This window comes from Odocoileus virginianus, chromosome 33, assembly GCF_023699985.2.
Source record: "Odocoileus virginianus isolate 20LAN1187 ecotype Illinois chromosome 33, Ovbor_1.2, whole genome shotgun sequence".
Classification (NCBI taxonomy): Eukaryota; Metazoa; Chordata; class Mammalia; order Artiodactyla; family Cervidae; genus Odocoileus; species Odocoileus virginianus.
This window is the reverse complement of record NC_069706.1, coordinates 24,140,266-24,152,858: the sequence shown is the minus strand read 5'-3', so window position 1 is coordinate 24,152,858 and position 12,593 is coordinate 24,140,266. Positions and strand designations below refer to the sequence as shown.

At 51.8% G+C, this 12,593-nt stretch overlaps 1 protein-coding gene across 3 annotated transcripts in view; it reads right to left on the bottom strand.

Annotated features, from left to right (window-relative positions):
- Positions 1–12,593, bottom strand: part of KATNIP (katanin interacting protein) — a 228,664-nt gene that overhangs the window by 143,496 nt on the left and 72,575 nt on the right. For all 3 annotated transcript variants that reach the window (XM_020907922.2, XM_070461099.1, XM_020907926.2), the window contains 2 exons: positions 12,090–12,187; positions 1,300–1,431 (listed from right to left, as the gene is read on the bottom strand). In XM_020907922.2, the coding sequence (XP_020763581.2) occupies positions 1,300–1,431; positions 12,090–12,187 (230 nt within the window). The remainder of the gene's footprint in view (positions 1–1,299; positions 1,432–12,089; positions 12,188–12,593) is intronic.

The window sequence follows — 12,593 nt, the reverse complement described above, 5'->3', positions numbered from 1 at the left end:
CTGCATCGTGCGCCTTGAACAAACGCAGCCTCAGGTCCCCTGTGCCTGCCGTTCCCTCTGCCTGGAATGCTTTTCCGCACCCGCCTCTGTCTTATCCATTAAGTTTCAGCTGATATGTCACGCCTGAGAGAAGCGTTCCTTCCCTTTCTATCATCTAATGTTCCCTCTTGCCCACACTGTCCCATCGCCCCTTTCTGGGTTTTTTTTTTTCCCCTAGAACACATTATTTATTTCTTGATTTTCTTCTTTTTTAAAATTTTGTATTTCACTTTTAATTTTTACTTTGCATGTCTTGAAAGGTTTGAGTTTTTGATTTTATTCTTTACTGTCTGTCTCTCCCTCTGGAACATAAGTTGCTTAAGAATAGGAGCCTTGTCAGTTTTGTTCTTTTCTGTGTCTCTGATGCCCAGGATTGAGCCTGATGCTCAAAAGTGGGTACCCGACAAATGTATAATGAAAGGGAGACTGGGATTTACTGTTGAAATTCCAAGGATTTCAGAAATGAAATGACAAATGGAGGAAGGGCTGGGAAACACCCCAGGGGTCAACCCTGTCAGCTGCTGCATGGCCAGGGACTCTGAGCTACAGCTACACATGGGCCTCTGGGTGTTTCCATGTGTGTGGTTCTGCTGGCCTGGGTGGTGGGGGTGGGGGGGGTTGGATATTCAAAATATTTACCAGCAGGTGCATGATACAGGGTTTCCCAGGTGGCTCTAGGAGTAAAGAAACTGCCTGCCAATGCAGGAGATGCAAGAGACATGGGTTTGATCCCTAGGTCGGGAAGATCCCCTGGAGAAGGGTATAGAAACTCACTCCAGTATTCATGCCTGGAGAATCCCATGCACAGAGGAGCCTGATGGGCTACCATGCATAGGATTGCAAAGAGTTGGACACAACGGAAGTGACTTAGCACACATGCATACAGGTGCAGACAGGTTATCAGCTCGGCTTACCTCCCCTCCCCTCCAGCTTTTAGGAACCAGGTAAATGCCACTCCCTCCAGGAAGCCTTCCCAGATCCTCTCCCTCCTGGTCCCCATATGCCCTGCCCCACCTCTCAGCTCCCTCTTTCGGTAGAGGGATTATATGTTGGTGCCTCTTTTAGGTCAGACACCAGCCTTACTGACCTCTGGACGTGGGTTCCCAGCAGAGTGTCTAGCACAAGGTTTGTATGCTCATTAAAGTGCAGAAAATAAGTGCAAGAGGGAAGGAAGGCAGGCTCTTGTGAAGGAAGGAAGGAAATAAGGAACTGTTAGTATCCCTGAGAGCTACTCGAGCCCCGAACTGAAGCCAGTCTTACCTGTGGACAGTCCCCAGAAGCATCCTTCACCTTGACAGTCACATCCCCACATGGCTCAGAATCTTCAGCATAGTCCGGAGGAGGCTGGATGTAGAGCCGCGGGCCAGCTTCCGTTCTGATCTGCACAGATTTCTAGGCACAAAAAGCCAGAAGGTTTCAGATACGGTGAAACGAACTCCTTGATTCCTCTGAGGGGTGAGCGTGGTAGGGACTCTGTCGTGGTAGGTGGTCACGGTCAGGGTGCACGCGGCTGGGCGCCACCTCGGACAGGCCGGTCGGATGGGTTGAACCACTGCTATTCAAGTCTTTACTGGTTCTGACGCCCGAAGTGTGTGCAGTAGAATTTTTTAGTAACTTTTTGCTTGGACATATCAGTAGAATTTCAGTAGGTGTTCAACTTCCCCAAATGGGCTTTGGGATCTAAATAAGCTTAGGGAAGCCTGGGTTTGGGACCAGGACTTCCCAGGGCCTTTGATAGGTCCCCTCATCCCCTCCTCCACACACACTGGGGACAATCCTAAAAATACTGGGTTGGTCGAAAAGTTTATTCGAGTCTTTCCATCACATCTTACTGTTTGGCCAATCCAATAAAATACAGATGAAACTGATCTCAAACCTTTGAGGCCATGGAAGCTGTGTGGTGGGACCCTATCCTCCTAGCATTCCTTGAGTCATTCTTTGGGAAACCCATCCCTTGGCCCCATGTCTCCCGAATGTCCATTTCCCCTCCCTTTCTTGTATTGCATTTCCATGGAGTGAACGTGGTGTGTCCAGCATTCCCAGTGACTGGGGGTGGGGGAACAGGTGAGCACTGGCCTCAGTGATGTGGGGGTGAGGGAGGAAAGTGTGTATCTTTGAGGCAGTGCTCACGCTTGTCCTGACCCCCTTTCTTGCCAGCTGGAATGAGGAGGTGATGGCAAGCTGCTGAGCATGGTTGGGGAGGGGGAGGCCTGTGGAGGAGGCTAAAGCAATGAAAGAGGCTGTGCCTGGCCTCCTCTGCCACCTCTCAGAGCAAGGTGACGGCCCACCACTAACCTTTGCTGGAGACACCAACTTTCACGTTGTTGAAGCCAGAGTTACTTGGGTCCCCTTGCTTTCGCAGCCAGACCTGTACCCCATGTGAAGGTCCCTATGACCCGGCCCCAGCCTCTTTCTCCTACGCTGATTCCCACACAAACACTCACATACCAGACGTCTGGGCCAAGCATAACTGTTTCCTGGCCCCTGCAGATGCAGCTTTGTCAGCCTAGTAATCCATCCAGTGTATAATGAGGCTGCACTACTCGCCCCACACGGCACCAAGTAAAGGGGCCAGACCTTCCGCTCAGGGTCTGTTTCATCCATCGTGAACCCAGGAGCAAGCTGCCCAGTTAGACAAGGAAAGAAACTGTCACTGGATCAGTGCTCTGACTCCCAACGTTGGCTGTGCTGGACTTGGTGGACAAGACTGGGGCCAGGGGAGAGTGGGGGCAAGTCAGGTGCCCAGGGAGCAAACTCTAAGGGGATCCCTCCTATCGGTGAGGCTGTGCGCGTGCACAAATCTGAGAGCCAGGGCCTCTTTAAATGTCGCTCTGAGATTCGGATGGGCTTATGGGTTTCCCTGGTGGCCCAGTAGTAAAGAATCACTTGCCAATGCAGGAGACCCGGGTTCGATCCCTGGGTTGGGAAGATCCCCTGGAGAAGGAAATTGGCAACCCACTCCAGTATTCTTGCTTGGGAAATCCCATAGACAGAGGAGCCTGGGGACTACAGTCCGTGGGGCCGCAAAGAGTCTCACACGACTGAGCGACTAAACCACCAAGCCACCACCTGAGGGTCAGCGAGAGGTCCACCAAGCCCCGTGTACTGATCTACTTCCCAGCCGAGGGGCAGTCATCAGTGATTCAGAGCTTGCATTTCCCGATGCCCGAGCTTTAGAAACCTCCACTCCCCGGGATGAGATGCAGCTTCCCCTCAACATAGTAAACCGTGTCATTATCTTGATAATGAAGATCCTGAGCCTTGTTGCCCTGCAGGATGCGCGGTGGTCAGGACAGAAGTCCTTTCTGAGCCGCATCCACACTGCCCGTGCCCACCACCCCGCCACCATCACACTGGACACCAAGTCACCTAATGAAGAGCTTCAGCGGCCTGTGTTCCTTTAGTCCTCACAGCTACTCCAGGGGGAAACCGAGGCACAAGGCTACAAGCCATGTGGTCAGTGTCCCACAGCTAGGAGGCCCCAGAGTCTAGATCTGAATCCCAGCAGGGTGGCTTCAGGGGCCTTACTGGAAACCAGGGATGGGCCAGTTTCCTGTAAAGAGTAGATACTTAAAGGCTTTGCCAGCCCTGTGGTCTCTGCTACAGTATTCCATTGTTTCATTGTAGCTCAAAGCAGCCTTGCCTAAATAAATGCGTGCATGCATGCTAAGTTGCTTCAGTCATGTCTGTCTCTTTGCGACTCCACAGACTGTAGCCTGCCAGGCTTCTCTGTCCATGAGATTCTCCAGGCAAGAATACTAAAGTGGGTTGCCGTGCTCTTCTCCAGAGGATATTCCCGACCCAGGGATTGAACCCGAGTCTCTTTTGTCTCTTGCATTGGCAGGTGAGTTCTTTACCACTATCACCACAAGATAAATAATAACACGTAACAATGGGCATGACTGTGTCCCCCAAACACTTGATTTACAGAAACAGTCTGTGGTTGAATTCAGCCCCGAGGCTGTAGTTTGCTGCCTGACCCCGGTTCTGAACCTCCACGCTGTATTGCCCCCAACAGGCACGTGAAGAAGAAATGTGTCCAGGCTGGGGTAGAGTAGCCTTTGGGGAGATCAGAGAGGGATTCAAGACTTTCCTGAGACTATTTAACACTAAAGACACAGGAGCTGGGCCGTAGATCACTCCAGGAAAAGGCCTTGGAGAAAGAGCGTAAGAGGCAGAAAAGGCAGGTAGGGAGCTCCCCAGCGGAGAACAGGCAGGAGGCAGAAACGCAGAAGGAAGGGGCCCTGGGACACGTTTTCTCTCACAGGCCACCCCGTCATGCGGTGACGCTCCCCAGACTCTTAAGTGCACCTGGCTGTTTCCAGAATGGCAACTTCCACCCACCTTCTGTTTGACCATCAACCTTGTCGCCCTGGGCTCTGGCTCCCCGTGGGGCATCACTGCCTCCCAGGCTTCATCAGCGTGCTTTCAGAGCATTTGCTGGCACCAGCAGTGGGGTCCGTGGAGGGTGGGTGCCACAGAATTCATAGAACTGGGGCTTCCAGGCCAGGAGGCTCCTGGAGGCTTCCCTGCCCCAGGTCAGGGTGAAACTGTGAAGGCTTTGAAGTTCATGGCTGGGATGGTTTTCCACCATGTGCCCCTCCCTCTTTCCCAGGAATCATTCAATAATATTCAAATACTGGGAAGAAACGGTACAAGAGAGGAGGAGGGAGGGAGGACCACTGTGCCCAGGGACCCTGCCTGGGGTGCAGCCTGGCCCCTCCAAGGTTTCTACCCCTTTATCTGGAAAGGGAGGCCTGGGACAACAGCCTTGCTCCTCCACGTGTGATCCAGGGCCCAGTAGCACTGGCTTCTCCGGGGAATTTATGAGAAATACAAAGTTTCAAGCCGCATCTCAGATGCAGGAATCAGAGCCTGCATTTTAACAAGACCCCAGGTGGTTTAAACACACATTAAGTGGAAGAAGTGTAAAATCAGAAAGTCTGTGAGGTTTAGCGGTGGGCACTGTTGCTTCTGCCAGTCCAGTATGCAGCCCCCTGTCTTCTGGTAAAAGTACCCTGGTTTTCTTTTGGGAAATCCTCCCCCTCCCCACCCCTCATCCAAGTGTTCATGTGGAACTGCATCCAGGGGTGGAGGGAGTCCTTGACCCTGACCTGGCCAGTCTGAGCATTAGATCCTGCTGACCCATGCTGTTTGAGTGATAGGTTTAGGGGAGCCAAAGAGATGCAAGAGCAGGTGACAGAATGTAAGTTGGGGGCTGCTTGCTGGTGGCCAATGTGGTTCTGCCAGGACAACATGGAAAAAAGCAGAGTTGGGTGATGGCGAATGAGCCCTGCTACAATGTCTAAGCACCTGTCTGAGCACCTGGATCCAGCCACGTCTGAAATGGGAATTTCCCATTGGCAAGTGAGAGAGCTGGGCTCAATGCAGCTCTACTGGCTTGATCTTAATTATAAATATAAGAAGCACTCCAGTTCATGAAGAGTCCAATGTGTGTGTCTCTCTGTCCTATAGTTTTCCCTCCTCCCTCCAAGGAGCTTAGCACAACTACTTGCCTCACCAAGGTATGACAGGTTTGCAATAGGGCTTTAAGGAACTTAATCAGCAAGTCCTTACCAAGTGCTAACTGCATAACAAGGTTCTGGAAACATGAGGATAGGGGAAAAAAAATGTAAACCAATGCCCTGGCCTCAAGGAACCCACTCAGCACATATAACGGAAAGATGTGTTTATGAAGCAACATGTGACAAAATTAATGTGGTCCAGAAAGAGCTTCTAAATGCTGAGTGGGTGCTGGAGAGGGAAATAAATAGTCCTTCCATCTGGCCGGCTCTCCCGCCCCAGCCCCAGGAGGTGCCTCTGCCACCACGGAGAGGAGGTGGTGAGCAGCCCCCCCACACGAGGACGCCCACCTGCTGCCGCCGAGGAGCCAGCCCCTGGTGCACCAGCCCGCTCCCTGCCTCCCACCTTCATGTCCTTGCAAAGATGTTGCCCGAGGTTCTGGCTGGCTCCCTGCTTTACCCAGAGTGGGCGTTTCTGAGCAGCTGCTCTTGCTGCCTACTTGCAAGCACCCAGATCTGGCAGTCCCTTGCACTATCAACCATATACTGGAACAGGGTTCAGAAGCCCTAAACATCCTGAAGTGAAAGTGAAAGTGTTAGTCGCTGAGTCGGGTCTGACTCTCTGTGACCCCATGGACTGTAGCCCGCCAGGTTCCTCTGTCCATGCACGTCTCCAGGCAAAAATACTGGAGTGGGGAGCCGTGCCCTTCTCCAAGAGATTTGCCTGACCCAGGGATCGAAGCCAGTTCTCCTGCATTGCAGGTGGATCCTTTACCGTCTGAGCCACTGGGGAAGCCCCTAAACACACCTAAACACCCACAGACCAGTTTGCCAGCCCAAGGCCAGCTTGTTTAGTACTCAGCCACACTCAGCCCAGTGTCATGCCCAGAGTTTTGTGTATCGCCACCCTTCTTAGTACAGTATTCTAAGAGGCGTGCATTTATGCTTATCATCTCTTGGGGGAAAAAAAGAGAGCAAAGCTGAGAGGTGACCTGGGTGGTTGCACAGGTTGTGCACTATGTAAATGGCTCCCTCTAGGGGTGGGAGAGCTCCGAAGATACTGACAGAGACAGCTTTGGGTTGGGGTGGGGAGTAAAGCGATCTTATTTGATGTGGTTTTCCTGGATCTGCCTGATCTCTTACAATTAACAGTGCTTGTGCTCTGACGGTCTGTGTCAAGCAAGGTCACTGTAAAGCTGATGCTTTACGGGTTGTTTCATTTATTGTCCTCACTGCAGGGGTTTTCAAAACTCAGGGGGGAAAGAAAAAACAAAACAAAGGGAAGGTCCCCCATGCCTCACATTTTCACTTGTGAGTTTTCCTAGAGGTGCTTAAGCTGCCTGACCCCCAACAGGAAACCGGATACGGCAGCAAAGTGAGAACAAAACCTGTGCTTTAATAATTGCAATGAACTTGCTTTTCAGGCCTTTAAGGAAAGCCCACCCCACAGTAAATTGCTGGAAGGCCAATCCCTTCACTACCAATTTAATGCTAAGAGTCGATGACGTTCATCAAATCTGACAGCATTTTGGTAAACGACGGCTCTGTTGATTAGGCCGCTGTCCACCCAAGTATTACAAGGCTGAGGAAGCCATAAATCTTAATCCACTGATAGCAGCGGAAAGATCTAAGGCCGAGAAGTGGTTGGGGGAAGAAAGGACAGCAGCAACTAGAGCCATTTATCACCACCATCCCGATCCACTGCGCGGGCAGCTGCTCAGAAGGCAAGCCCAGCATAGCCATCTGGGTCCCTGGTCCCTCCAGCACTGGAGAGTAGGGAAGGTGTTTACAGGTGGAGTGGTCAGCCTCTTGGCCAGTGTATGGATGACTTTCTCACCTTCTGGCCTAGGGGTCCTGGAGTGTGTGAACCTGCAGCCCCTTCCATCAGGGCAGCTCCACCCAAAAGTACTTCCTAGTTGCTGGGCAAGACCCTAAGGAGGGAACTCTATTCTACCAGAAGTGGCATTGGGCTTGGTCAGCGGAAAGGTTACGTGCACCTCAACAGAGTTTAAGGGGCCGCTCAGAGAAACCAGGGCTTCCCAGGTGGCTCAGTGGTAAAGAATCCACCTGAAGAGCAGGAAATGAGGGTTTGATTCCTGGATCAGGAAGATCCCCCAGAGGAGGAAAAGGCTAAGTCATTTCAGTTGTGTCCGACTCTGTGCAACCTCATAGATGGCAGCCCACCAGGCTCCTCCGTCCATGGGATTCTCCAGGCAAGAGTACTGGAGTGGGGTGCCATTGCCTTCTCCAGTAAATGGTCCCAAAATGAATGAAGGACTGAATGAATGAAAGAACATGCTGGAGGGAAAAGCTGCCGTCGGCATCTCCCTGTGGCTGATGACGACAGTCAGGGCTGTTCACTGTCAGCTTCCTCTGTGCCGGGCACTGCTGGGCGAGTTCAGTCAGTCAATCCTCATTAACTACCCGATGGGGAGGGTGCCATTACCAACCCTGCTTATAGAGAAGACAGGCACAGAGAGGCTAAGCCACTTCTCCAGGACCATTCAGCTAGTAAGTGGTGCAGCTGAGGCTTGGAACCCAGGCTGCCGGTCCCTGAGTCTGTGCTCTTAACCCTTTGGACTTTCTCATCACCTGCCGCCAGGTGCTCTTGCCTGAAGAAGTGGGCAGCGGATGGCTGCCTTATAGGCAGGCAACTCAGCCTGGGGGCTAGATCTTTCCATTTTCCCAGGGAATTAGGAATCAAGCTTTTAAAAAAAAAATACATAAAAATTTTTGAATTAAAGTGTTACCAAGTGACTAAGTCTCTTATAAATTGTGTGAGTCCCAAAACCATTATCTGGGGGGCAAATTGAGCCCACAGCCTTCAAGTGGTTAATTTTCAGAGTCTACCGGACTGGCCTTCCAGATGCTGGGGCACAGCTGTGGCCTCTTGCTCCCAGGATGAGCTGTGCCCATGTCTTCACAGTCAGATCTTAAAGGGCAGGAACTGAGTCTGATTGGAGCGTTTGGGGCACACTTGCAGACTGCCTGGCCCATGGTAATACACGTTCATTAACTTAATGGATGACTTCCTTCATGACTGGTTCCCAGTCCAATCACCACTTCTGAAGACTCCTATATTTGTCTCCATCTCTGAGGGGTGGTCCCCAAAGGACTGTGTGTGGGTGGAGCAGAGTCGATGGGATGGTGTCCCCCCAGTACCCATTTTACCCTCTTCTGGGGGTGCCTCTCGGCTCAGTAGAGGCCAGAAAGCCAGACACTGCGTTTCCCAGACTCCCTCTTAGCCGGGGTCTGGATGTGACATGGGTTCGGCTAATCCGATGGCCTCGTGGGAGGCAGGCACAGTCAAAGTGAGGTGGAGACGAAGGGGACGCACCCAGCTGCGTCTGTGCCAAGCACGTGGTAGAGGCCAGGAGTGTTTTCATCCACGTCCCACCCCGGCTGGGTGAGCTGTGGGCGAGGTCTTTCTTCCAAGGGTCTCACTAGCAGACACAGGGTCGCTCGGAGGCCAACGGCTGTGGCACTGGCTTCCTGATTCCTCGACTGCAGTTCAGGTCACACAGTCTTTCATTTCGGCTGCGCTGGGTCTTCGTTGCTGTGCATGGGCTTTCTCTAGTTGTGGCGAGCGGAGGCTACTCTCTTAGATGCGGTGTGTGTGGGCTTGTCATGGCGGTGGCTCCTCTTGTTACAGATCAGGGGCTCTAGGGCACGTGGGCTTCAGTAATTGTGGTTCCCCGGCTCTTAGAGCACAGGCTTAATGGCTGGGGCACCCGGGCATGGTTGCTCCGCAGCATGTGAGATCTTCCGGAACCAGGAATAGAACCCATGTCCCTTGCCCTGGCGGGCGGATCCTTGTCCACTGTACCACTAGGGAGGTCCCAGGTGACACATTCCTGAGGCTGATCCCCCATCCTCCCTCCTGTATCCTAGGTAACAGCTTTCCTGGCTGGCCCATTCGAGGATATTGGGTATACCGCTCCTGGAGGCCCAGCTCAACCTCATCCTCTTACCAGCCCAAGGATTTTGTAAGCACTCCCCCCATTCCCAGCCTTCCATTCATTTATGATTCAAATACTCTGGAGGTCTCCACTGTTAGGCGCTGACTGACCCCTGATGGATTGGGTACAGAAGGACAATTACAGCCTTCGTGGCATCAGGAAGCCAGGGAATTAGCCATGATTAGGCCCTGTGAAGTGTGGGGCCACAGGGAGAGACCAGGGAGGGATGCTAATTAATCTTAGGCCAAGTCTTTAAATTGCACAGACTCCGGGGCCAGCCATTAAGTCACCGTCTAAGACGCAAATAACGGCTCCTGATAATAGAAGGCACTCAAGACAGCTTGGAGAACTGTCTGAAGTGAGAAGTGGAGAAAGGCCTCATTAATGGGAAATTAATATTCATTGCTGGGGACAAAAGGAAGCCTCCGGGCTGTGTGACCCGAGGGCCGTGCTCATCAGCAGCGAGATGAGGCTTGGGAGTTAGGCTGCAGGAACACCCCTGCCCATTTCATCCTAGATGTACAAAAGCACCTGCAGAGAAGTAGAACCACTGGGTCTGGAGTCACAGGCCAAGGGTCCAAACCTCAGCCTACTGGCCTCCATCAGTATCTGTGGGAGCAGGTCACCTTGTTACCTCTCTGGGCCTCGATTTCTTTAGTGGCACAATGAGGATACTCACGGACCCCTGGGGTTATAGCAAAGATGGGCCGATAAAAAGTATTTACCATTCATGTTCACCTGTTGTTTGTATGTGTATGCTCAGTCGTGTCCGACTCTTTGCGACCCCATGGACTGCAGCCCGCCAGGCTCCTCTGTCCATGTGGATTTCCCAGGCGAGAAGACTGGAACAGTTGCCATTTCCTTCCCCAGGGGATCTTCCCAACCCAGGGATCCAACAAGTGTCTCCTGCGCTGCAGGCAGATTCTTCACTGCTGAGACATCAGGGAAGCCCTAGTATTTACCATAGATCTGAACATGTGCTATATGTGGAGCCCTGGGTTATAGTTCATGGGGTCGCAAAGAGTCGGACATGACTGAGGACAGAACGTACCAAGGTCACAGGTGAGAAGCAGGATAGCACTGAAACATGTATATTACAGTATGTAAAATAGATGACCAGTGCAAGTACGATGCATGAAGCAGGACATTCAAAGCTGGTGCTCTGGGACAACCCAGAGGGGTGGGGTAGGGAGGGAGATGTGAGGGGGATTCAGGATGGGGGGACACATGTGCACCCACGGCTGATTCATGTCGATGTACAGCAAAAACCACCACAATACTGTAAAGTAATTAGCCTCCAGTTAAAATAAATTAATTAATTTTTAAAAAATCTCTGGAATTGACCAAGCCCCAAAGCAATCAACTGTTGCCATGAGCCTCCAGATCTAAACCGGCCAGTGCCCTGACCCCGTATTAGGTAAAATACCCATCCTATTACTCACCCTAGAGCAGCCTAACCAGTCACCTAAGGCCACCATTCCAACAGGAACTTCTGTCTTCAGGCTATAAAAATTGGCTACAAGTCTGTGAAAGGGTTTGGCTCTGCCTTGAGACAGCCTGCTGTTCTAACAGCATCTCCCTCTCCAATAAACTTTATTCTCCTCTCATTCTACCTCATATCTGGAAATTCTTTTCCAACTCGCATATGTTGCTTAAGCCTCGTCTCAGACCAAGTGAGCCAGAATCTCTGAGGGTGGGGCCTGAGCATCCCAGGTGATTCGAATGCACAGTGGGGGTCCCCCTGGTCCCAGGTAAGGCTGAGTAACCATCAGGGAAGGTGTAAGGACTATAGGAGCAAAAAAGCCGAGCTTGGAGCAACAGATTCAGATCTGGATCTTAATTCCATCCTTTCTCAGTGATTGACCTTGGAAAGCTCATTTAACATTTCTGAGCTTTTGTGCCCTCAGCATCCTTAAAAAAGGAAGGACATGGGACTTCCCTGATGGTCCAGTGGTTAAGACTCTGCGCTTCCAATGCAAGGGGCACGGGGGTGGTTGCAGAACTAAGATTCCGCGTGCCACGTGGCATGGCCAAAAAAAAGTTGGAAGGACTTTGGAATATATCCTGTAGGTCTGCTGTGAGGGCAAAGGAGAAGAGTCATGTGGCAACTTAGCCCACGCCTAATACCGGCAGGTGCTCAAATACCAGCAGCATCGGTAGCAACCTGATGTGGCATCTCAGGACTGTGGGCTGGGGGTGTAGTCTTATATACCCACTGTATCCCTGGCACCTGAGACTGTGCCTGGCATATCACAGGTGCTTAGTAAGAAGCAGCTGTAAGAATGCATCATTACGATGGACTGTGAGTCTGACCTGTGATGCTGTGAGGCTGCCCCATCCAGAAGGGAGGATCATTTCACGGAGAGGGTTTGCGGGTCCCCAGGGCCCCTCCTCTCTCCAGAGGCCAGTGCTACAGGCAGAGAAGGCACCACGGCAGTGCCCAGCTAGACCCACCCCCTTCCCCTGGGGATTCTGAATGCTTTACGTTTCTGCTCTCACAAGAAGCCTGCTCCTTATTCTAAAGTGTGAGCTGGGGCTACCGTCTTGACTCTGCCCTGGGTTTCCAGACCTGATGCCATCCTCGGCGCTGGACTTTGCTGGGAGCTGTCCGTGCACTGCGTCTCAAAGCTTCTTCAGCTTCTCGAAACAGAGTTCTTTGTCCACAATCTGCACAGAGATGAGGGGAAGAGAGTTGGTGAGCCCCTGAAGATGAGCCTACACTGATGCTGGTTTCGTAATTTACAGCTACAATGCCCATCGGGGTGCCCAGAGCCTTATCTGTGAAGCTCTTCACTTTAGTAGCACTCTTTGTAGCCACAAAGCATCAGAAAACAAGCTAAATGGGGACTTCCCTGGTGGTTAAGCAGTTAAGATTTCATGTTTCCAATGCAGAGGGCATGGGTTTGATCCCTGGTTGGGGAACTAAGATCCCACATGCTGAGTGGTGGGGCCAAAAAAAAAAGAGAGAGAGAGAAGAGAAAGAAAACAAGCTAAATGCCCAACAACAAGGGATGGGGAGTCAGTCACAGCCCCTCAGCTATGGAACAGTAGGTGTAACAGTAGGCAGCTGAAC